Genomic DNA, 25,658 nt, shown 5'->3' with positions numbered 1-25,658 from the left:
CTCCCCTCCCCTCCCCTCCCCTCCCTCCCCTCCCCTCCCCTCCCCTCCCCTCCCCTCCCTCCCCTCCCCTCCCCCCCTCCCCCCCCTCCCCCCTCCCCCCTCCCCCCTCCCCCCTCCCCCTTTCCCCTTTCCCCTTTCCCCTTTCCCCTTTCCCCTTTCCCCTTTCCCCTTTCCCCTTTCCCCTTTTCTTCCTCTCATTTTTTCTTTTCTCTACATAGCAGGAATGAAAGATTTCAGAAATGTTGATCAAAACTCTTCTTTAAATGATTTCCACACCACCCTTCCCCCCCCACCAGCCCCAAGGTGCAGATATCAGTGTCTTAAGACTGAAAACACCTGAACATCCTAGCTCTATTTATGAGTGTCTTTAGAGGTTTACCACTGGTAAAAAAGGTGCTTCATGTTAACTCTGTGAAATGACTTCTTGACCTTTGAAAGTTTAGTAGTTTTACATCAAGATTATCTTAAAACCAATTCTTTCTCACTTGCTCTCCTCCTTCAAAAGGAACATAAGGATGAAGTCAGAGTCTAGTAGTTCAGCTGATCTGAATTGAAAACCTAGGCCACTGATCAGGAGAGTTGACTTTTTCTCCAATTTGTGTATACCACCACAAAGATAGAGCCTTTCATCATATCAAGGTCTCATAGTGTCATAAAATGTTTTCCATCCAGTATTACTTGAGATTCCAGTCCTCTTGATCACATATTACACACAGTTTGGTTGGTAAGTCTTCTGTTTAACCAACACGTACAAAAAAGTCCAGAAAAAAAGCCATGTTCATGGGTGAGAGAGCAATTTTGATAATGTCGCTGGTACTTGTGGTCTAAATCACTCACTCATGACTATGTGAATTGTGTGTATGATCATTCACTAGGAAGCAAAGCAAATCTATGGAGTGATGGATTTTCCTTAGGATGATCTTACTTTGGGGATGATCTTATTTGGTCTGATCAACTAAAATGCACCCTGGCAGGTGGTGCAGACTGCATTCAGTTACTGAGCCAACTGACTGGTTTACAGATAGGGTGGCACAATTTTTTGCTGGTGCTAGGAGAACCATTACAAGTAGTATGCTGAACCCCTTCAGCTGATCACCAGCTGATCACTCTCCCTTGTTGCTTCAGCAAGAAGTAAGTAAATGCTTGAACCAGCAGTAAGTGGCAGGATTAGTAAAATGTTTTAGACTATAATGTACAACATATTCTCTGACTGCTTAGTAATAAGAAAGAAAGAAAGAAAGAAAAAAAAAAAAAGAAAGACGAAACTTTCTAATCACTCATTTCTCAGCCTCACAATCAGTCTTGCATTTCCTTGTCACATATGGGAATGCTAGCTAATATATAGCATACTGTAATTGTGTCAAAGGGAATCTGTCTTGGCCACTTCACTTGCACAACTCATAACTTTCAATCAAATCAAGCAATGACATGAAGTGGAGTATTGGTATCTTTCTCCCTGTACATGGTAGTATGAGGTCATCACAGGTGACCAGAGGTGTCATCTGTCTCTTCTAGATTCAAAGAAGTGATGCCAAAGTTAGAGCTAGAGTAGGGGCCTTGGATAGACCTGGAAGAGAAATGGAACTTGTCATCTTACATTTAAATTTCTGGCTAGATGTTAGGTAACTCATTCTGTGATCCTTCCTGAAATTTCTGAGAATAACTTTCTGAAAGAACCGAAGAAAATATTATTTAGATTTCTTTTTACTTGTCTGCTTCTAATGAACTTGAAAGTGAGTAATGGAAGATTATTCAAACGTTAACAGCGGTGACACAGTGGGAATGGCTTATGGTCAAACATTGTGAAAAAAAAAAAGTTGGTTTGTTCATCTTCACCAACAGCTGGTGCTGTTCATCTTTTACTTGTGTTTATGTCTGCAATTACTATTAGCCAAAAAAAAAATCTCTGAGCCAGAAGGTCCCAAAGTTAGAATCTTTCCTCTTTTTGATGCTGCAAAATGATAAATGCAACTGTGGTTACAAGGTTAGAAATGATCCTGAAATTGCCTACAGAAGGGGAGCTCTGGCCCTTTTCTGTGTGTCTGTGAGCAGAAAAGTTTGGTGATTTTCTCTGTAGGCTTCCTCCTTTCTTCATCTGTCATAGGGAGCATCTTTCCTGCCATCACTAAGAAATATGTGCGCTCATTCCATTCCACGTGATACCTATATGATATATGAGTCCTTGACACTTTCCTTTCTAATATTAAAACTGGATCTGCCGACCTGATTCAAAAGACTGAATTTTCATATCCAAGTGAGTTCATCTGTTTGTCATGCATCGGTCCATTTCCCAAATTCTGTATTTGAATGACAGCTCAGCTTTGAGACTCTGTCCAGCTTCACAGCTTCAATCATTGTAAAGATGGTTGAATGAATGTCTCTTGTTCCAAATATTGAGTTGTTACTTTAAATCCCAATACTAGTTTTGCCTCTGATTTACTTGTCCAGTGGCACACTGCTGAATCTCCTTTTATTCTTTGAAGGGAGTCTGAAGAAACCATCTAATGTGTGTTTTTAATTATATGTTTGTTCAGCCCTCTGTGGATGTCAGGAGCTGTGAACAGTAAATGCCAAGTGATTGCCAGGAAGAAAGCTGATGACTGCAGTACATAGTAGACAGAACCCTTCTATGTAACTGCCACTGCCTTGCCATGCACATACCGACAATATCTGATTTTGATTATAGTCTCTCCTCTGATGATAGTACTGTCTCAGGTTCTCCTAGAGACAAAGTCTTGGTCAAGTGAAAACATAAGCAATGATGTAGTCAAGGACAAAGTCAGTCTCCCCCAGATTCCAGTCTATTGACTCTTCTTTCTTCCTCATTTGAAGAGAACTGAAAAGCTAACAATCCTCCTTTAAATAAGCATAACTTGCTGTATTATGTTAGTCTAGACAAAGGAAATCAAATTAATTAGCAGAAAGACTGCAAATGTGCTGTGTAGGAGGACCTGTCATTAAAGTACCTCATCCAGGCTCCTGTGGCTTGGTGTGCATTCAGAATGATAGCTCTGGTCTTCCTCTCGGCAGAAGAAGAGAAATAGAATAATACTAGGCTTCAATTAGAACCATAATTTAGTCATGGGCAAGGAGAGGGGGAGGTGAGTAGGAAGACAGTGCTCTGCAAAGCCTAGGTCATAAAATATAAAATCCCAGTTTATGCATGGCAACAGATCCTTCTATGATTGAATTACAGACTTCATTTTCAATAATGGGCCAAGTCTGTAAACCAGAATACAGACAGAACAAATATTTACATTCTTAGGGCAATGTCAGAGGAAGAATCACTGAGCAGAGCATGAATCAAAGCCACAAGAACATAGATGTGGGACAGCCACATGTTGCCATCAGTGTGAAGTGGGAGGGACAACGTAAGTTTCCAGTATTTGGATGTAAACCTTTCTGCAGTATTTCACTGGAGGTTCAGTTTCTGGTTAAGCAACTCACACTGCCAGTAATTATGAATAAACTGCAGTTTGTCTTTTTGTTCTGTGAACTATACATTTTCCAGTGTATCTAGAAAGTGGTATTGAAATACTTAGGTATTTAGCAATGTTTATATTAATAATGAATAATAACAATTTTATTTGTATTTCTGACTTTAGCACCTCATAACTTTTGTACTTTTGGCAGTTGATTATCTGCTGATGTGATTTATTTTGGTCCAGCTGACAGCTATGACAGTAGTAAACATTACTTTCAATTTGTAAATATTGATAGACTTGTAGTGAAATAAATGAAAATTCCTTTAGTTAACAAAATAACTGGAAAACAAGGGTCAGAATGGTTCCATATTGAGGACTTTGCATCAAGACATCAGTTGACACATGTACTGCCATAGCCAAGAAGCCATATAACTCTGAAGTTTTTGAACTCCAAATTTCATTTTAATTTATAGACTTGCAAACGTGCATACACAAACAACCATCAGGACATGCGGTTTCTGTCCTTCTAAGCCCTCACAAATTTCAATTGCACTTCAGTCTTGTACCTGAATTTTCTCATATGTGATCTTGAGTGAACAGGTTCCCTCTCAGAGAAAACACCAACAACTGAGTTAAACATTTGAAACAAAAGTATTTAAACAGAGTTTCTGGTGGACCATTAGTTAATCCACAAAATATAAGTGTAAAAGTAAGCCAGGCAGAGGCCTTAGGGAAACAAGAAAGTATCTAACTCCCCAAGTAAATTTGTTAACAAAAGGGGATCCAAGATATCACAGGATCAACTCAATGGTAATACCATGCATAGTCTACAGCAGTGAAGCATTCTCGCCTGGCTTCCATCTATGCGTGGTGCAAATAAGGCTTTCTTCACCATTGGGCCAGCTTACACACTGAGCAAGAGAATGTAGTAAAAACTTGGAGGTGACCTATTGTTGTTTCAAGGGATCTTGTGTTACACATGAACATTAGAACTCATGAATTCTGATTTTCTACGGACGTGTTTGGTTTGCCAGTCCACTACAGTAACTCTAAATATCGTCTTTACTACTCACGCCTCTAATGGTACCAAACAATAATATCCTTGACTTGTCTGACCCTCCCCTTGCCTGAAATAACTTTTTTGCCTTTCTGTACACCTAGGAAAAAACACAGTGCACTGCAATGGATGTTTCAAAACTGCCTTGTTGTCAAAGTTGTTTGAAATTGGACCAGTGGATTAAAAAATGTAATTGTGAGGAATTGACAGATGTATAATTCATGTTGCTCATTAAGAAAAGACTAAAAAAATGGGGGATTCTCTAAATTCAGCATAATTGAGGAGAAAAATGCTGTTCTGTAAAGCTAATCATTCTGGTAAGGCACTTAGTTACATGTTTGCCTGACTGGGGTTAACATTGGCTTGATAGTTGTTTAATTTGTTCATTACCATAGGTCTTCTGCACTCTGTTCCCAGAACTGTTGTAAGGTTTAGTCAGCAGAAATGATGTTTTGTCAGGCAAATTTAATCAGAGATAAATGTAAATGAAAAACTAAGCAACAAATCAATGCTATTTTTTATGATAACTTTATGAAAATTGAGCTTCAGTGTTTCTTGCAAGTGGCATATTGGAAAATTGTGGGATACATAGATGAAATTTTGTGGTTGGGGGGGAATTTGTATACTACCTAATAAAAAGGGTAGCCTATATTATATTGAGATACGAGCAATTCTTATTTGAGCCATCCATGTGTTTCAGCTCTATAAACAGGATATTGGCTCAGTAAAATTTTTAATATAAATATTAGACCATAAGTAATATTTTAGATTTTTCAAACATGAACGCAACTATGTAAAAGTCATAATGCAGCAACTGCGGATAATGTCTAAAATATAGAGAGCGTGACAGAATGTAAATAATTGAATCTACCAAAAAACATGGAAAAAATTTAGATGATAATTCTCTGTTGATTAGTGTAGTGTTTTGAATATACAAGATTACATGCCACCTATTGATTTTTAGATGGAATTACATTTCCCTGTCCCTAAGGAGAAGCAAGCAGAAACTTATGAGCACTTTTATGGTGCTTTAAGGTAGAGGCCTCAATATTCTTCTAGAACAGATCTCTATGCTCTCAGATGCCCTCTTCTGAGAAAGGTACAAATACAGTAATACATGTATATTGAAGACTAATGGTTTTCTCCCTTATTGTGAGGGAGAAATGAGCTTTGTGATCTGGAAATAGGGCATTATTTGAAGCTACAAAGCAATAAAACTCCTAACACAAACTCTGTTCTACCAAATTTCAGGGAAACTGCATAGGACATTTTCACGTAGAACCGCTTTCATATAGAAAAGTATTATGTCTTCAAAGAAATGCTTGCCTAAGGGTAACAAATCTGGACTGATCAGCAAAAAGAATAGTATGGTGCCATATGGTGTGATTAAAAGACCTTGTAAACTGTCCACTACCAGTTAATTTCTGACATCCAGTAACTCACTTCCCCTCTGTGCTCTATTCTGGTCCCACCATATGTTGTTCACCAAGTTAGTCTACAAACATTCTGAGGTTATGCCTCTTAGTCAGGCTCTGGTCTTGGATGAGATTTCTATGTTCTGTTGTAATGCAAGCAACAAAAAATATAATGGAGACTACTCATTGCAAAATAGTCTTTTGTAGTATTGATTCTCCAGCGAGGAAGGAATGAAATGAGCTATTGTATTTAAATGCTGAACTTTCCCCATTCTTGTGTTGACTATCCTCTTTTCCAGCAGGCTGAGGGATAGTCACAAATGAAGACGTTTGCTCAAGCCACCGCTTCCCTTCCGATTTAGTTTTTAGTCTCCCAAGGGCAGAATTCTGCTGTTTTCTCCTGAATGAAACACTGCCAAATGGGAGTGTACCAGCTGTCTTCTGCACAGAAGAATAAAGTTAAGTGTAGGCTGTTATTGCTTGCTGGACAAAATGTTCATGTCCAAACAGAAATGACTTGCCTATTTGGGGCTCTTACACTGAAAAGCTGGAGAACACTGAAAAGGAAAACAAACATCTTTTTAACCTGGTTCACTCTTGAAAAAAAGACACATTTTTAGATTCAGAGGAGAACTAGCTTCCAGTCCATTCCAAAAAGCTATTCCCTTTGTATCTAAGGAGTTTTCTTGTATTTATTCCTCTCACCCCCTGTCTGTAGCATTCTCCAAAACCAGGTTGGGAGAAAGAAAATCAACCTCATGGGCAGCAAGCAGAAATCTGGTTTTATTTTGTGGGTTTTTCCCTCCCCCCATTCTCCCTTTTTTCCCAAGTGTTGCATGTGCTGCCAGTACTGATGACTACCCAGACACTTCTGAGTAGGACATCTCACTCTGCTTGGGACAGTTCACATGTGCTCACCAGGCAGACATTTGTCTGTGGTTGGCTCTAAAACCACAAGTTCCTGAAACTGAAATTGCAACAAAATTTAGGAGTTTTAATCATAACAGTATTCCCCAAAGTCTTTGTCCAGTTACCTGTTAGTATTCAGTCTGAGCTCTGTGTATTCAAGTCCCCCTAAAAATGGCATTGCTGCATTACCTGAATACTATAGGATGATTTAACACTTACATTTCTTGCCACTTTTCTTCCTCATCTGTATTTTGCTTTTGCCTGTGTAGAACTGATAAATGCTGATGCAGTTGTGGAATCAAATCTTAGTTGCTGATAAATAGAGGGCATTTTGAAGTTGATAGCATCTTGCTTCACTATATTACTTGGGTAAAATTCAACCTTAAAAATAAAACAAAACTGGAAGCTAGTTCCCTTCAATATTTTCTTCTATTTGGACAATTGCCTTAGGAATTGCATATATTATATAAGTGGCTTTTTGGTATGCACTGGTGTATATCATGGATAGAAAAATAGTGAATGTATCTCAAATTAAAATACCAGGGCTGGTTTCACCAATATTTCTATTTTTTTCTTTGTCACTTTAGTCTTCTGGAATTCTAGGTCACATCTTAGATGTAAAAAACTGATATCTCGGCTATTGAAATTTCCAGTGACAGTCCTCACAAGCTCCTAGCTTGGAAAATGAGAAAATTTTCTGAATTCCTCCAATATTCATACTATTAAAAACAAAAATAAAAAAGTGAAGCCCAGGTTTAGAAGCTATGCAAGATAAGAAAGATTCAGCCTGTGGAGAGACGAACACCATAGATCAGTAATACAATATTTAAATCAATATACTTCCTGGCAGGATGTCAGTGCAAAGAGGAGCATGGGAGTAATGTGATCGCTTAACTCTGATGAAATGAGCAGCTGCATTCAAACCTGTTTCAAATGTGCTTGTCTGAAGTTCCTGAAAGAAGGAAACCATGGTTATAAACAAGGATTTCTGGTGGCAGAAAGGTAGATAAGAAAGATAGGGGACAAACTGGGAAGGAAAAGATACAATTCTAGCCGGTTTGCTTTAGTGCCAAAGGTGAACTTGCCTTCAATTTTCTTCCTAATTATTCCTATCCTAAAAATACCATACCTGACATATTAAACATGGCTGAACATGACAGGAACAATTGTTTGAGTCCTTGATTCCTCTTATATTTGTGTGCATGCACCAGGAATTCTTCTACACTCCCAGCCTCTTTGGGGAAAATTCAAGATAAAACTCCTGGTTGTAGAAAATTTATAGTGAGAGCTGAAATTAGTGTGAAGTAACATCTTCTGTGTTTTTTTAACTAGCTTTAGCTTAGCATAGACTGGCCCCATCAATATATTTGTTCTATGTACTTTGGTTTTATCTGTGTATATGCTCTATTTTTCATAGCTTTAAATTCAACACCTTCAGGAACTGTCTTGACAAGGAGAATGTCTAAGTTCTAACATCATGGGGGAAATGCCAACCTCTTCTGAGGGATGCAGCCATACATCTTTGAAACCCTTCCATACCGTTTCAGAAACAGAACAAGAGTCTGGCCAGAACAGTAAGGTTCCCAAGACATCCAGCTTATGGGCAGACCTCTCCTGTTTCATTCACAGTTTTGTGGCATTGCCTGTAGGTTTGCATGGGCCTCACTGAGGGAGAGGTGTTGGTGGGAGGGAGACAGAAGGATGGAGAGAAAGAAGATTCTGAAGATTCTCCATCTAAGCCAGCTTGTGAGCATGCAAGAAGTTCATGATGTCTGGAAAAAAAAAAAAAAAAAAAGTTTTCTCCTTCTACCCGTACTGCTCGGGTTGTGATGCAATAAAATTGCTTTCTCTCAAATCACTGTAGAAGGTTCTTAGAGGGCAAGAATGGAAAAACTTCTGTCTGTAATGGCATTAATTATTGTTTTTTAAACAGTCATCCCCTTTGGTATTGCGTGCAGTGGTGTTTAAAGTGATGCTTTAAAGTATTCCTAGTACATGGTTGATCTTCTTTACTGCTAAAACAAAGTAATTTTTTTATCTAAGTATCTGAATAACACATTATAGCTGCAGTACTGGGTTTTCTGAGTTGTTTTTTTTTTTCCTGCCTCCTACATGTTCTTTTGTTGTGGCTGGCCTCAGTCTTAGCAATTTAATCATGAGAATCTATTAATGGCGGAATCATTCATTAAGAGGTCCATGCTTCTGCAAAAAGAAAGATATAATACAGTGTTCCGTTATTGCTGTTGTTTTTTGGGACACAGGATCAACAGTTTCCGAAGGATACTGAAAAGGAAGAAGCTAGCACCAAATGCCTCCCTTACACAAAAATGCTTGATTGGTGTAGTCTTTATTTGAGCAATTTACCATTAGAATCATGCTTGACCATTAATGAATTAAATAAATAGCATTTTTGGCTTCCTGGTAGAGAATCTGATATTTCCTGGCTTCCCACATATGTCGGTAAAGCCAAGTCCTAGTTCTTTGAAAAGTTACTGCCTGGCTTGTCTTCAAGGAACACTTCTTGTGTCCCATCTTAAATGCTGAGTACTGACCATGTACACCATGTTCTTACATTAATATACATACGGCTGTTTTGTAAAAATTCTTTTTTTTTTTTTTTGACTAGGTCTAATAAGAAAGTAAGTGGGGAGTCAAAAAAGTTTTGGAAACAGTTTCCCGGAGTCAGCTGAATAGCCAGTCCCAAAGGAAAGATCTTGTATCTCCAAAGCTTGCAGGATGGAAAAGAATGATGCAGGGGATCAAACATGGTTGTGTATATATCATGCCACAGAACTGTACCTGATTTAATCTAGGCTATATTGCCTGCCTTTTGCTGCTAGTTGGAGAGAAATAACCATTTTCCAAGGGAAACTCTTCTGCTATGAATGAAATTCAAAGTTTTCAAAAAATGAAGCATATCTGAATTTGTGTTTTTCGTATTTCTATCATTCTTCTTCCCATTATCTCATACAGTGCTTTTGATGGCTGTAGAATAGGTTTATAGTACTAAATCTTCTTCCACGTATGTATTTAGAGTTTTGTCAGAGAGCTCAGTGCTTCCAGGCATACTGATAAAGACAAGAGTGGGTGTTACATGCTGAAACAAGCAAATAGGTCTCACGGTTGCAGTTTTCCTGAGCAGTTAATAGAAGATACCACAGCAATCTTCTAGTTATGTCCCTCTCTCTTTCTCTCCACCTGAAAATCAATCCTGAAGCAGGCTGTTCTAAGAAATCGGAATTCAGAAATAGTCAGAAACTGCATCCTGAGCTCAGAAAGTGAAGTCACGTGCTTGAAAACTAGAGGAAGCACTGGAGCAGTCACTTGGCACAGATGGGCACTGTCATTACCTACTTTCCTGTCTTTTGGAGGATAGCTCCCAGTTGTGTTGGTGGACTTCTCCAAAATGATGCACTTGAATTCTGAGGTCAAAGCCATTACTCCAATTCCCAGAGAAGTGTCCTAACCACAAAACTATAGGCTATTTTTGGGGTTACACTACTGCCTGTCCTGCTCCAGAGCTGGATTGCTTTCAAGAATGCATGAGTTATAGGACCAGAAGGTCGGTATGCAGGAGGGAGCCTGACTTGGTAGATATTTTATGTTACACAGTAATTGGATACAAACAAGAAATAAAGCTAAGGGCAGACACAGCAATCCTGGGTCTTCCCCTCCTAGCTGAGTGCCCTGACCTCTCTGGATTACAGAGCTGGATCTCGTTGTTCCTGTTTCCTTGGCCAAAGTCTTTTTATGCTCCTGGGTACGTGATAGCACAGCTCCAGCATGACAGGTTTCATGAGCTTATGAACACATACTTGAAGCTGATTTCTGTATCTAAAAGAGGTGAAAACTTAACCTGTGAAAAACAAAGGCAGCCAGGCCCTGTTTTGTGTCTAGCGTAAGGTTATTTTCTGCACCTGTTCACACATTGAAAAAATGGGTTGGGGTGGGAAGTTGCAGCAGCTGGCACAAACTCCTAAAGAAGCTGAAAACTGTCACATAGGAGCTTCCATCATCCCTGCCATGGGGAGCCCCTCAGTGCAGTGGGATTCATAGACCCAGGCTGCCATTTGCACAAGTTTTAGTGGTTTTCAACACTTGAGACCACATGCCAAGTAATTCTTTGATACCGAAGCAGGACAGAACTGCTCTGTTCTTGCCAGAAGCTGGAGTCTTCTCACTTATATTTTGTTTCTTCTCATTCTGCTCTGTGTACAGACAGGCAGCATTCACCATGTTGCTTTGCATTCAGGCGTAGTTTACCACAATGATCTGTTTTTATGAGAACAACAAAGTTTCTCTTCTCTTTGCATGTAATTACCTAAAACATAGGTAGTCCATGGCATGTTGCTGGCACCAGGTGACCTTGTTTGCACCCTTACTGGCTTGTGTTCCAGGGTTTAGGAAGGCGTGATTTACCAGCTAGTCAGGGGCAACCCTGTGATTAGAAATTCCATGATCTGACATGATACACATTTGACCTGCTAGTGTAAAATAGAGTAATACACTCCCTTTACATATTTGAGGGTTCAGGTTTGAGTGGGATCAGTGACAGAAATAGGTGTTGCATTCCTACCTGTCTGTAGAAGTTCTTGCTAACATGCACTGTAGTGTTTGATTTATAACCATACAATAGTGGCTTTGATAATAATGCTTTATGAGTTGTAAACATAGACTTACTGAATAAATCTTACTTATTTTGTTGGATGGCTTTCCATGCCCACATAAAACTGTTTCAGAAATTATAAAGCTATTATAATGTTTCTCTACATTATAGGCTTTGTTAGCTCTCTGCCAGCTTTACAAAATTCCTGTGTAGGAATCCTTGACATGAAAGGGAAGTTGTTTTAACTTCCATTTTGCGATGATAAAGGGTGTTTGTGGTAAGACAGGGTTTCACAAAGAAAGGGGTTGGGGAAAGCGTCTCTCCTTTTGATGTGTCTCTAGACCTATACTTTTCTCTTCCCCATCAGAATAAGAGAAATGAAACTGGAGAGGCGATATCCCCGCTGAAGAGGGCCAAACTCCCTCCCTGAAGGACAGTAGAGTTAGTGTAATTACTTTGTGTTCTTGCATTTAAAAAGAAAAGTAGAAGAGTATGTCAGAGGAGTGCTGGCATAAGACACCTTGTGGAGAGCTTGCCTCTGTCTTTTTCTAGAAGATGTAGTCTTGTAATACCCGTTTTTTTTTCCCCTCCCCTTTATACATAAAACAAAAGCAATGGGCATCAGTTGTTTTATCTACTACTGAAAAGCAGCCATCAGTACAGAATAACATGAGAACAATTTGAGAGGAAGCATGGAACACTATATTCAACTGAAACTAATTACCTGATTAGATTTTGGCCTGGCTGTGGGGGTTGACATCCAATGGTCTTGGCAACAATACCTGTGAACAAAGCCAAGTCTGGTCTTGATTCATTTAAAGGATCTGGACAAACCTTCTGGACCTTGTGTGCTGAATGCTAAACAGTGCAAAAATAGGCCACTGATTTAAAGTGCCCATGACTACCATGGATGTCAGCAGGCACCTGGCATACTTACAGATGAATGAGCTTTTTTGAGTTTTAGAAACACTTGTTTCTATTGAAAGGTGATTCTGTTTCAAGCATGCAAGCTGGTGAAATTTTAGGTCTGCATCAGAGCATTCTCCACTCTCAGCAGTAGGATTAGCACTTTCATTTCCTTTAGCACTTCCAACTTCTCCCCTTAAATTTTAGTCAAAAACTGACATTGAGATCTTGTAAACTTAGAAGATGATTACCTAAAAGATGTTGTCTTACCTACTCTGCTGTAGTAGTTCCTTCTCTTTATCTCTCTAGAGGTTAACTACATGTTAAGTCTGCTTTGTAGGGTGAGAAGTATTTGTTATTGCTGTGGCAGTCTTCTCTTAGGTCTTCACCGTAAACACATTTTTCATCTGTTGGTGTCTTTGTTAGGAAAATAGCATGTGTTTATGTTAGGACTACCTATACGATATCTCAAGTGTCTACTGTGTTAGACATATCTATATTTATTGGAGTGATGGTATTTGCTGTCTTGGCATCACACTGAAGGAAAAAAAAAAAAAAAGCATTACTTGGAAGGATTTGAAGCTTTACTGGGAAGAGACGGATGACTCTTTCATCTATACACTATTACAAAAATACAGTCCATTAAGAGCAAAGGTCTTTCAGAAAGACTTGAAGTGTCCTTACCTCTGAACTGGAAGCTTCTGAGCTGCACCCATTTCTGGCCCCCTAGAAATACTCTTCCCTCCCTTCCCTGAGAGAACAAAATTAAATAAACTGTCAAATGAGCTGTGACAGTTCATTAGTGAGCATTGGCTTGATGAATAAATTTAGTACTTCTACTCTGATATCATGGAAGCAGATTTAAACACACTACTAAACTGAATTGGACAAGTTGTTGATGAAAATCTAGGAGCTGGTAAGAGATGCTCTGCAGAACAAGAAATTCTAATAGACAACCATAGGAAAAAATATTTTTGCCAACTGTCTTATTATTTTAAGTTAACAACTGGCTTATTCTCTAACTTATTCCTTAACATCTAAAGTAAATATTGAATTCTCCCCTGTTTACAAACCTTCTTAAGCTATTTGCCTAGGAGGCCTTGCAGTAATGAAGTCCTCAAAGTTGTGTTTAAGCATTTCCTCCTGTTGTAATAGCAAATCCATCAAGTTTTCGGCCTCCCACAAAGACAGCAAATGCAAGGCTGTAAGAGCCTTAATCCTCAAAACATTTCAGAAGCAATTTGAAATAACAAAACTATGCTTTTGGACACCTTTCACTCCTTCGGCATGGAACTTGTCTAGATAGGGACTCCAGGGTTGAACAGGCAGACGGGAGTTCACCTCATGTAACCTGGTATTCCCTTCTCCTCTCCACAGCCATCCACAAATGAGCTGTCACAGTATTGGCAGGAGTCTCCTGAGCCTTCACTAGCCAGGAGTTTGCCCAGCTGTTTGGCCCAGGATTTCACAGAAAAGGAGGAAACCTTTCTTGCTGAAGCTTCTGTAAAATCACTGGTTCAGTGATGAAAGCAGCAGCTTCCCTATGGGGGAAAGAGAGTAGCTGGAAGCTTGGAGAGGGGAGGAGTGCTGTGACTTTCAACAGGGCCTGGCCTCTTCGTGATAGATATTCACCCTAGAATATACCTCTAATCTCCTAGGAAAAGTGGTGAGATTGCAAAGGCAGTAAGGTCTCCATTTCTTCTAACAGCATGTGTAAAGTTAAAACTCCATTACAATCTTCTGGTTTGAAACTGTGTCTCTTCTAACAGCTACTTGTATTGCTGTTGCAGGATGATTTGGAAATTTGCCTTGTCTGTCTTCCTGATGGCAGCGCTGGTTAGACTAACAGACACCAGGAAAAACCGCCCTGCGGGAGCCATCCCATCCCCATACAAAGACAGCAGCAGCAACAACTCGGAGAGGAGGCAGCAGCTGAACAAGGAGGTGCTGGCCTCCAGCCAGGAGGCCCTTGTGGTCACCGAGAGGAAGTACCTCAAGAGCGACTGGTGCAAAACGCAGCCCCTGCGGCAGACTGTCAGCGAGGAGGGCTGCATAAGCCGCACCATCATCAACCGCTTCTGCTATGGGCAGTGCAACTCCTTCTACATACCGCGGCACGTGAAAAAGGAGGAGGAGTCCTTCCAGTCCTGTGCTTTCTGCAAGCCACATAAGGTCACCTCTTCGACAGTGCAGCTGGAGTGCCCTGAGCTGGACCCACCTTTCCGACTCAAGAAAATTCAGAAGGTGAAGCAGTGCCGCTGCATGTCTGTGAATTTGAACAACTCGGGCAAATTGTGAAAGCAGGCGTGTAGCTACTAATTGGTGTTGTCTCCGCCAGACTTACTGCTGCCTCTCCTCTCCTGTTGGGCAGACTGTCTCTTCTTGGTTTGTTTTTTCCTTTTTTTGTTTTTGTTTTCTTTTTTGTTTGTTTGTTTTCTTTCAGAAGGCATCTCTCCAGCAAGGAAAGGCTCCTTGTCACTTGCCTACTGGAATAAAGCTTTTTAATGGGCTGTGTTATGCACTTCACCATAAAGTTTTAGCGTATGTCCAATATCATCTGGCAGTTGAATCTTCCGGAGTGCAGCAGGCTCCCAGAAGTTGGGATTGATCATCTAAGTGACCAGTTGGCTGAATCCAGCATTAAATGTTTCCACTGTGTGGAGTAAAGCCCCCTGCCCTACACTCCAGTCCCTTCCACGAGAAGAGAACGCCTTCCTGGTGCGTTGGTCCGGAGCTTGCTGCACTCTGACGTGCTGGGGTGCGGCCCGGAACCGGGTGATGCAGACAAGGAGAGTAGCAAGGAGTAACACGCAGAAAGAAAGTGAGACCCTCTGATGAGGCTCAGCTTCTTAAGACAGCTTTAATTGTGCAATGACAAACTGTTCAGGGCTTGTAGTCTGAACTACAGACTGATGAGAACTGGATGAGAGACAGATGAGAACTGGAAGGGAGAGGGCGAAGCATCAGGTCAGCCACTGTGATCACATCAGCAGATTGAAGATGGATTCTTATGCTGCTGTGGCTGGAATACACTGAACATGTGGTCTCTGCAGCAGTGTTTGTTTTGTAACCTAGCTATAGTAAACAGCTGTTTAAAGTATTATAGACCTAGCCATGTATATTTTTCTTGTGGCAGAATATGCCAGAGATTAAAATGTGTTGAGTAAGAGATTTGCTTGCTAGGTCAGCTGCCTGGCTTAAAATGAACGTTTTAACTAGGCTTTTAGTAGGTTTTGTGTGTTATATATGTGTGTGTTTCTTACTTCAAAAGGACAACATCCACTTATTACCTTATATTTATGCCTGCTCAGACTGGGAAAGGTGGATGGGTAGTGGGAGAGGAGCTGAGAACACTAACAGTGTTTCACTTAAGGTATAAAAGCACTGTTGCACAAAGAACAAAATTCGGTCATTGCTACAAAAGCTGCCTTATGCATTAGTGTCATCAGGTGTTGGGAGGGGCACCTCTCCCATGACTGGAAACCATGCTAACATGTTAGAGTTGAAGGACAGACCCATCAGTCAGTGCTGCGGGAATGGGTCACAGCTGTATGAACAAGGGGAGAGTCAGCAGTAATCACTACAGCTCTGGTGGTCCACTGTGCTTTTGAGTTCTACATAATCAAGTGTTGGTGAACACTTGCAGTTCATTTTGATCATACTATGTTGTTATTCAGTTGGTGGAGTTTAGCATGTCCTGTATATCCTGTTTGTTCCAGTTCTGATCTGTATTAGTACCAGCTGCATTAAAATCCTAAGATGTCTAAAAACAAACCAGCCCCTTTCCCCAAACCAAAGCCTATGCATGCTCAATCGTCTGAAGCTTACAAATTAAAAATGACAAGTTGGCTCCCTGATGCATGAATTAGGGTTCAGCATCTGCATCTACTGAAACCAGCTTGCTGTGAGAACTCTTTCCTGCCAGCCTCTTTACATGCAGCCACTTCAAGGGGTTAACATGTTTAGGCGTCTGGCCAGCCAAAGAGTTCAGTGCCACATTATGCGAGACAGGCTGCTCTAAGAGGCTTTTGGGACTGAGCTCCACAAGAGCTCACCAAGCGGTTTATGGGGATTGGCACAGGCAGGATGAGGTTGGTCAGGTATGTAGCCCTATTAGGTTAACAGCCATAGGTTTTCTGCTGTGATCGTTCAGAAGTGCACAGGGAGACCCTTCACACTGGGTTGCTTTAGAGGCTGTCACTGCGATGCTGCCAGAGTCATGCCAGATGCTGCCAGCCACCAAACAGGCAATGTTTATTCTAGGCATGTTAGTATCGCTGTGGGTGCGGGGGAAGGTGGCAATAGCTGTAATTTGTTACGACTCCAGGGATCTCAGTCTCCATTTGAAAGAAATTAACTGAAAGTCAGGCATTTTGGACTGGAGAGAGAAAAACACGCTAGTGACTTCAGTTAGGAAAAATGTGCAAGAATCTTTATCTTTAAGCTATGCCCTGCCTGTTTTTTTCACCAGATTGCAATATGAATATGCTGCAGCTTAAAGCTCCTTCTAGGAGCTGTGTTTATGTAAAAATTGAGTTGAGCTTGTAACGGTTAAAACTGTATTTAATTCTTGTTTTATAAATGAAAACAAAAATGAAGAAATGCTATAAGTATAATGTAATTATTTTATAGGTCTACTATTAAATTATAGATTAAATAATAAAGCTACTATAGGGTTATATGGCATCCAGGTGTACAGGTTTTGCTTCAACACCTTGTGTCCAGCCACTCTCTAATCAGTACATTTTCCAGCTTCCTTTTGACCCTACTAAATGCAGGTAAATGGATTGTCCTAACAGCTTGGGAAAGCCTAGCTACTTCTCCCCTTGTCCCCTACCCCACCGCTCCACTGCAAAGGTACCTGCAAGTGAAGAGAGGAAAACTAATAGCAGATTCTGGAGTCATTTATTCATGTACGAATTCTGGCCTTTTTTTGGTTAACTGACAAGAGGGCAACAAAAGCTCCATCACTGGCTGAACTGCTGACATCATTTGTGGTAAGAGAAGTAACTATTATCTCAACCTGAGTGATTTTACTTAAAATGCAGGTAGATCCTTATGTAATAGGCACCAACATACCCCACAGGAAAAAAAAAATCTATGTTAAGATATAGGTGAGTTTGAACTCTTGCTATCAACTCTTGAAGGAGTACACTGTATGGATCTCAAAGTATAGAGTAGTGTGTATTGCTTGCTTGCTTGTTTGCTTGTTTGCTTGTTTCCAACCCAGGGAAAAGGTAGTTACAAAATAATCTTGAAGGAAAACATGAGTGAGCCATCATGTGGCCAGAAGAGATGCCTGTCGCGGACCTTGAAAGAAGCACCTAGACCACAACTAGCAAGGAAGGGCTGTCTCCTTTATGGCAGAGTAACTGACATCTGCAGAAACCCTTTGCTGTCTTCCCTTCCCCCAATGTCTTGACCAAATCCTCTCATAGTTCAGCAATTTAATTTGCGAGTTTGGGAGTTTTGCTTGTTTGGGTTTTAAGTAATTTGGTTTTACTGTTCTGCTGTGCTTTCATTACCTAAGTAAGTGTGGTCAGGGCCCTCTGCTCAGAACCTGCAAATGACTCCATCACTTGCCTCAAAAGAAGCTCAGGCAGCCATCTCCTCCAACACCCCACTCTCATTTCTGCCCATCTCTTAGCCACTATCATGTTTTTCCCGTAGCTTCATTGCCCAGCACCCACCTGAACTTCCATCTGTTTGCATTACAACCTAGATTCCAGCCTGGCTCTCCCTGCCGCTAGCTGCCTGACTACCAAAGCGTACCAGAGGTTTACGCAGTAATCCAATGAAGTCCCTGTTGTGAAAGCAGTCCAAGACCAAGGCAAAACTCCCAGCGTTGACGAAGGAGGCACTAGGTCAGATAGATCCTGTATTTCTTAAATGTGACTGGTGTTGTGGGAGAGGAAGAGGAGACAACTAACAAATGTTAGCTCCACCACTGTGGAACTGCTGATGTGGCAGGGCACCAGTCTGTGATGAGTGACAAATGAAGACTCCCAGTTTCTAAGAGCTTAAATTTGAGCTACAGATGAGAATAAATAAGAAAATAGTTTTGACTCAACACAAAGTTTATCTTCCTTTATCTTCAGAGAGACACCATGCTTTTGAGACAATGGACTTACAATCAGAAGCTTTTACAAGTAGGTTGGATGAATGTTTATCAGATACAGATGGGTCTGCCATAAGCAAGAGAATAACCTGGAAAACCTGTTCCATAACATGAGTCCCATTTGATTGATGGGCAGTAGATCTGAATGACGTTGGGCATTCTTTTTTTGTCTTCTTCCTTTGCTGACCAGTTCACATTATCTTCAGAAAAATTCAGCATTATCAGTTTTCACTTATTCTATCTACAGCAGTTCAAATTTGGTGTAACTTAAGTAAACTGATATAAAGGACTTGGCATAAACTCAGTTCTCCTTATTAACCTAGAGCATGCAAGAAAATAATGACAATGAAAAGACTTGCTACATCTTCTCTCAATGAAATTAATAACTGCTTCCAACTTCTTAAGCTGATCACTGGGAAATCAGGCAAGAAAAAATGACAACATATGGAAGATATTACTAATTGCATTCCCAATGCCACTGTTGGTTAATACTTAACTGACTTTTGGAAGTGCTTTGGGATGATGAAAGTTGCTACAAAAAAGCTAACCACTACTGCGTCATAACACATATGACAAAGTACCGTGCTTCTGAAAGACTTTAATTTGCAAAGCAAAACAACACAAATCTTCATAGCTCCTCATAAAAGCCAGACTTTTATTTTCATACTCAGTATGTTACATCCACTGCTCAGGTATGAAAGTCCTTATTTAGCTGCTGCAATTTAAGTAACTGAGTGATATATGGGGTTCACAATCAACAAAGGTTCAGAACCTGTGGCATGTTTGATGTTGCAATAAACACGGGGTGAAGGGACCTAAAGGGCTGTTCCACCTCTTAAAAAACCAAACACACCCAAACAAACAAAATAACATTAGGCCAGAATTCTGTGAAAAGCCAAGTGTGTCACTGAACGAAATAGCAATGGTGAGGGTTAGTCTGGGATTCCACTCTGGGAGTGCTGTAGGTCAGCTATGATGCTGCACATAATGGGCCACTTTACTCTGTATAGAAGTTAAAAATAACTGTTTCCAACCTGTTTTCAAGAGACATGCTCAAATAGGTTGAGCCAGAGCACAGTGAAAGAAGAAAAGCTACATAGCAGCTTGTTTCTTCAAATCATAGCATGGTACTGCCAGCTGCAGTCAGCCTTTGACAGAATTGCAAATAACTTTTAGCATCTGCATTGCAGATCCTGTGAAAAGGGTAGCACGTACTTATGTTAATATGTATGTAACAGTACTACAAGGTTGTTGGACATATATGAAGTGTCTTTAATGATGTAAAACATATACATATTTTCATAAATTTGCATACAAAAGACATAGTATGCAGATAATACTTTTGAAAGCATGTTTTTGTCCTGATAGGAATTTCATGAGCCTGTTGGCAGTGTTAATAGGAACAGGCACTGTAGGCAGTGTTAATAGGAACAGGTTAAAGGCGCCTTTGTAGTAAGAATGCAGTCAGGCTTCTATTGTGTATCAAATCAGCTCCACAGCTGCAAAGAGATGGATTTGAACCACCTAAGCCTAATGCACTACTGGAAGGTATGCACAAGCCAGAGAAGTGAGTGATACAGTCTGACTGGCTAAAGGACTCTGAAGGTCCTCACTATCACCATCCAGGGAAGAAGTCATATGTCTACATAACCTGGAATTACTGTCACTGTGCTTCCAAATGGCAAGGAAAGAGAATCCCTGTTTCTACTGATCCCTTCGCAAAGGTTTTTCCTTGACGAGAAGTGGTGCTTCAGGAGTGAATGGTTGCAAGCAAACTACAGCACAGCCTGAGAGTGAAGAGAGAAGGCAACTATTTTGTTATTATTCATTTTATTTTCATATAAATTAACATTCTAAAAAAAATTGAAATAGAAACACTAAATACAGTATTGCACATAGTGATCTTTGTTAGATGATCTATTATTTCATTTAGTATAGTAATATACATACTGTAGGTACTGAAGGAAACAGGAAGGCTACAAATGAAAACATGCTACTGTATCCTTGCACTTAGGAGCAAAGTTAAGAGGAAAAGACTACTGTTTACATAAATACAAACATGGATTTGAATCAGTGCCATTAAAATAGCTTTATTTTTTAAAGATTTTTTTTTTCCATAAATTAGTTGTAACAACAAATAATCTCTTCTTTTCACTTCCCCAAATAGTAATGTTACTCCCATCAACACAAAGTTTTAGAACTCTATTCTTGGTAATTTATATCCCTGCCAGAAATTATTACAACAACAGAATTTCAAATAGGTTTGTCAGCAACAGGAGACTTGCTTTTCACATAGTGAAAAAAAACATCATTTCTAGTGCTTGGTATATGTGAAGAATAACAGATTCCTGAGGTCAAATTTCACACTTGTATAATATAGACACCTTGTATAATATGACACCTTGTATAATATATTAGCCTCTGGACCACTAGGAATGTCTCATAATGTGCTAGATTAGACAGGGAACAACACACCCCAGCAGATTAGACCTCATTTGCTTTACCCCAGCATCTTTCAGGCTCCAAGGCTGTGAGCATGTGCATCTAGTTCAATTGCACACACTGGTTACTTCAGGAAAAGCCAGCCATGAAAGCAAAACATTATCAATCAGGCTGATTGGTTTGGGGCTATTTAAGACCAGAGGAACGGGTTGTTACTGGTTGAGCATATCAAGGCTGATATAGTAAATTCTGGATTGAAAATAGGAATTAAGCACGTGGTCTAAAATGGAAGCCCTAAGTCATAGATTTCAATCATTGACCTCCTAGGCAGGGAGGCTGAAAGCCTGGAGGAAAAGTCTGCAATTACATTAAGTGTGAAATTGATGTCAATTAGTTGGTAGTCTTAAGTCTGTCACTAGAATTGGCTACTGTTTTCCATAAATGTCAGTCTCCATGTGCATCTTTTAATGGCTCTCTAAAGGAGTTTTAAATTAACTGCAAAGCTAATTCCAAAAGGGAATTCATGTACATGTGACCGAAAGCCTGCCTGACGTAACTGATCAGCAGTTAAAACTATACTACACCTTCTAAAGTTCATGTAAAAGTATTTGCTACTTTATAATGTTAACAAACTATAATAGCCAAATCTCTCTCATACTCTCCATAGTACTTCTGTGCTTTTCTGTATTTTCCTGCTTTTCATTTTTATTTTTTTAAATGCTGGATTTCTGACCTCACCATTACCACCTGACATTCACTATCTGGCAAAAGATGAAGTAAAAGTATGCTGCCTTATCGATTTTAAAGATAGTTACAGTAAACATCTTGTTCCACAAATATTTAGTCATGGAGGGCAACCAAACGAGTTGGGAAAGCATTGATTATACTGTATAAACAGCACTTAACAATTCAAAATACAAACTACAAATGCCAACATGAAACGGATACAAACAATTCACTAGGAGTAACATTTCTTTCCCTAATCTAAGTGCAGTGCCGTGAAGTATTTGTGTTAGACAGATGTTGCCAGTAGGAATGGAAATGTTTTACTTTATCAAGTAGCATTCTTATGAAGTTCAACTTAATGCAATTTCCAGCATGTTCAGAACTGATGCAGATGCTGCTTTTTATGCATGCTGACTTGGCCTATTTGTAATATACCATACACTTAACAAAATATCATTTTTGAGTGGAAAAGGAGATACAGAGTACAGGGAAGGTGTTTCAAGTCCATACCTAGTCTATTGCTGGGCACTCCATTAAAGTGATTACACACTCATTCATGAATGTATATTAACACATCAATTGGTGGAAAACTCTAGAGAACAAAAAGCGAATTCAAAAAGGTCAAGAAAGCAAATGATCAGGATGATGTAGTTTCCTTCCCCTTCACCCCCCCACCCACAGACATGTTGAGTTTTGGTAACCAGGTAACAATGGCTTTTGCTTTTCTTCTCTCAGATTTTCATACTTATCTTGGCTTTCTGAAAAATAATAAATAATAAAAAAAAAGCAGAAACTGAGTATACATAAAAATATCACACAAATATGTAAAGCACATAAACACATAGGCTAACATTGAATTATACTTACTCTGGAGTTTAATTCACAAATAACATCCATTTGAAACTAGAACGGAAGTAAAGTGCAGCTAAACACTGCTTGTGAAATATTTTGTTTACTTCCCTTTTCACTGTATCAAATTTTCAGTAACTGGGAGTGACTGCAGTGGTAAATGAACCAAGATCCTGATATTCAGGCCTACCTGTAAGTCCAAGTTTCAGTGACTATGATAATGGTAATGATACGGGAATAACTAAGCCTATAGTTATTTTTAGAAACTATATCTCAGTGTTTTACATTCAGCAAGATGCAGGGGAGATGGAGAAATCCAAACTAACATTTTATTTTTTTTTAAAGCCTCTTGATCCAGTTTCAAATAAAATTGATAAAATAAAATCTAGTTTATCATTCCTAACCAAGCTGTTACCCTGTTTACATTTCCTGTGGCATGAACCACAGCCAGAACTCCCTAAATACACCACTATTTTTTGGAGCTAAACCTCTTAACATTAAGAAACAAATGCCATATCATATCTTCATGTTTCAGATTATGCTAGTTGGAACAAAGTAAATTACAACCTGCTTCATCTGACAGATGCGTCATAGTAAAATAACCATGACAAAAAAACAAAAAGCAATTAAATAATGCTTGGGGGGCACATGAAAAAATCATCTGTTATAAGATTTTACAAATATAATTGATGGCCAGTTGCTACAGATATAATTTTAATGTGAGGTGCCAGAGGAAAATTAATATGTTGTAAAATAAGTCATGATCCTACCAATGTTTTGGCAATCATAGTGGAAAATTTTCACTGAATTGACAAGAATTACTCCTCTATCATTAAATTTATTTATCTGTTTTTAGGAGAACATCAGAGCACAGTATTATCTTTTCCTAGAGCTACTGTTCCAAAGACATACAGGTCAGTGGAACAGAAGCCACTAGTACTTGACACAGAGATCCAACTTGAAAAATGCATACTATCATGAACTTTCCCTACATTTTGTAGGTTTAGAAACAAGTAATTTCAGACTGAATAAGCTTGAAGACTGTAACTACCTTTCTCCCATCCAGGTGCATCCCACATCAAGACTGAGATGCAGACTGATTGGCAGGACAGATCAATAATGTGCTACTCTTGCTTGTGCTATGTCTATTTTGTGGAGTAACATTACCAGGCAGCATTCAAACTACTTTGTTAATCTAACAAGTTAACACCGTTTATGGAAGCATTTAAAAAAAAAAAGAACAAAGTATATCAAGAATAACATACGTATAAAAGTCAATGAGAAAGAGGTAGGATGAATGATAGGAACAGAAGTATAGCTACAGTTTTTACTTACAATTCCGGAGTCATGTTTTGGTCTTATATTGTACAGTGATTTCCCCTTTTTCTGCCTGCAGACTTCCTCTGCTTCTTTAACTCTGAAATGAGACAAATTATAAATATTCCACTAGACAAAAACATTTTCCAAAAACAGTGCTGTATAAAACTTACAAATTTAGGCCTGAAAATATGAATGGACCTTATTCCCCATATTTTTATTAGCAGGCTCCACAATATAGCACTTGCACACTCTAGCTGTTGTTGCCATAGTACCAGGCTCTAGCACTCACAAGGTCAGGCATAATCAATGGCATATTCAATACTAGTTACAAAAGTAATCACTACTTGTTGTAGTTAAAGATTCAAGTCTAGCAGGATTTAAAATACACTGGAAGACATGAAGACTAACTTTCAGAGCATTCATGCCAAACAATGCTATGAAAGCTACTTTTCTTGTCATGACTATTTTGAAATCATTCTTTACTACTCCTGACCTCACTACTTCAACTGCAGTTTAAATGAAGATTCTCACCAAGCTATCTTCCCTTTAACCCAAATTTATTTGTATTAAAAATGGCAAAGCAGCTTAACCTACAATTCAAGTCTTCACCCTCTAACTTAAAATTAAACGTTCGATCTACTAGAAATGAAAATGTCCAGAATCATTCTTAAAGAACATGATGTTTACAAGCAGCATGGTGCACAACACTGCACACATCTCTTTCTTTCTGAAACTGAAAGTTAGCAGCGAGGCTTACATGAATGCTGGAGGTGAATGTACTTGGTTGCTTAGGTGCAAAGAGAAGAACAGGTTCCAGATGTGAGGGTGTCGCTTATTAGTGTTTCCTGACTTGGTAAATGGTAACAAATTAGGCCTTGTGAAATACCACAAAATGTCACATTGTGATGAGATAAATGTCTTTTCAGTCATCCAGATAGGGAACAAACCCCAGAAGCAATCCCAAAAGCCAGAAGGCTATATTCAGACTGGGACTCTGCCAGAATCAGTCTGGTGGGCTCAATGGCACACTGCAGAACATTGCTCTAACATTTTTGCTCATTTTGGAGATCAATCTTACAAACACACATGGTTATTGAAACACTGATAATACAGATTTATGTTATGAATTCTCTGAACTTCAAAGACTTATATAAACCCTTTTTATGTGATGACAAAGTGGTATGAGATATGTACACTTTGTTTTGATGAGAAATGAGACTATTATTTATAAATAAGAAAGTAGAAAATAAAAATGTAAATCCTATATTGGCTTGCTCTTGCCAACAATATAGATTTTGGATGGCATTTACTCTGCTTTTTCATCATTATCCAACAATGAAAAAAAACAGTAAAACTATATTAAAGAAATGATATATCTTGGCTGGTTCCTTGCGGTTCATCTCCAGACCACTCACATGTCTGCTATTTCACTGAGGCTACATAGGGCAATGAGAGAATCAGACTTCATGTTACTATTATTTTTAAATATTTTTTTGTGTGTGGTAAGGGCCAGATTTTTGAAAATATGTCTCCAGCAGGGTCTGCTAAGCACATTAAAAGAACTGCCTTTGCATTCATCTCTCCTTCATCCAGCTTCACCAGACACACCTCGTTCTTTTCATAAGTCTCAAATTTATACTTTCAAAAATTAAACTTCAGTTCTTTTCCAGCACTTCCAACAAGCTGCTCTCTTCATTTGATGACCATATATTTTATTAGCGTAGGAAGACCTTTACGTGCACAGGTGGGGGGGGGTAGGTGGGGAAGCTTTTGAAACCTCTTATTTTCAAGCTATAACACTTTCTATCTGACCGCAAATCAGACAGATTGCTGCAGCATAATGTAGAACAAAAATGTCAAAACAGCCAAGTAATTCACCTTTAAA

General features: G+C 39.3%; 2 protein-coding genes across 7 annotated transcripts in view; one reads left to right on the top strand and one right to left on the bottom strand.

Moving 5' to 3' along the window:
• Positions 1 to 17,005, top strand: part of GREM2 (gremlin 2, DAN family BMP antagonist) — a 39,677-nt gene extending 22,672 nt beyond the window's left edge. The window contains exon 2 of the mRNA XM_083831966.1: positions 14,109 to 17,005. Coding sequence (XP_083688092.1) covers positions 14,110 to 14,616 — 507 coding nt within the window. The 5' untranslated portion in view covers position 14,109 and the 3' untranslated portion in view covers positions 14,617 to 17,005. The remainder of the gene's footprint in view (positions 1 to 14,108) is intronic.
• A 514-nt stretch (positions 17,006 to 17,519) lies between these two features.
• FMN2 (formin 2) overlaps positions 17,520 to 25,658 on the bottom strand; it is a 202,216-nt gene continuing 194,077 nt past the window's right edge. For all 6 annotated transcript variants that reach the window (XM_083831936.1, XM_083831934.1, XM_083831935.1 and 3 more), the window contains 2 exons: positions 23,789 to 23,870; positions 17,520 to 22,362 (listed from right to left, as the gene is read on the bottom strand). In XM_083831936.1, coding sequence (XP_083688062.1) covers positions 22,336 to 22,362; positions 23,789 to 23,870 — 109 coding nt within the window. In that variant the 3' untranslated portion in view covers positions 17,520 to 22,335. The remainder of the gene's footprint in view (positions 22,363 to 23,788; positions 23,871 to 25,658) is intronic.

The sequence above is a fragment of the Anser anser genome (genome assembly GCF_964211835.1).
Source record: "Anser anser genome assembly, chromosome: 3".
NCBI lineage: Eukaryota > Metazoa > Chordata > Aves > Anseriformes > Anatidae > Anser > Anser anser.
The sequence above is the reverse complement of the archived record's forward strand: the minus strand, read 5'-3'. Positions and strand labels throughout refer to the sequence as shown.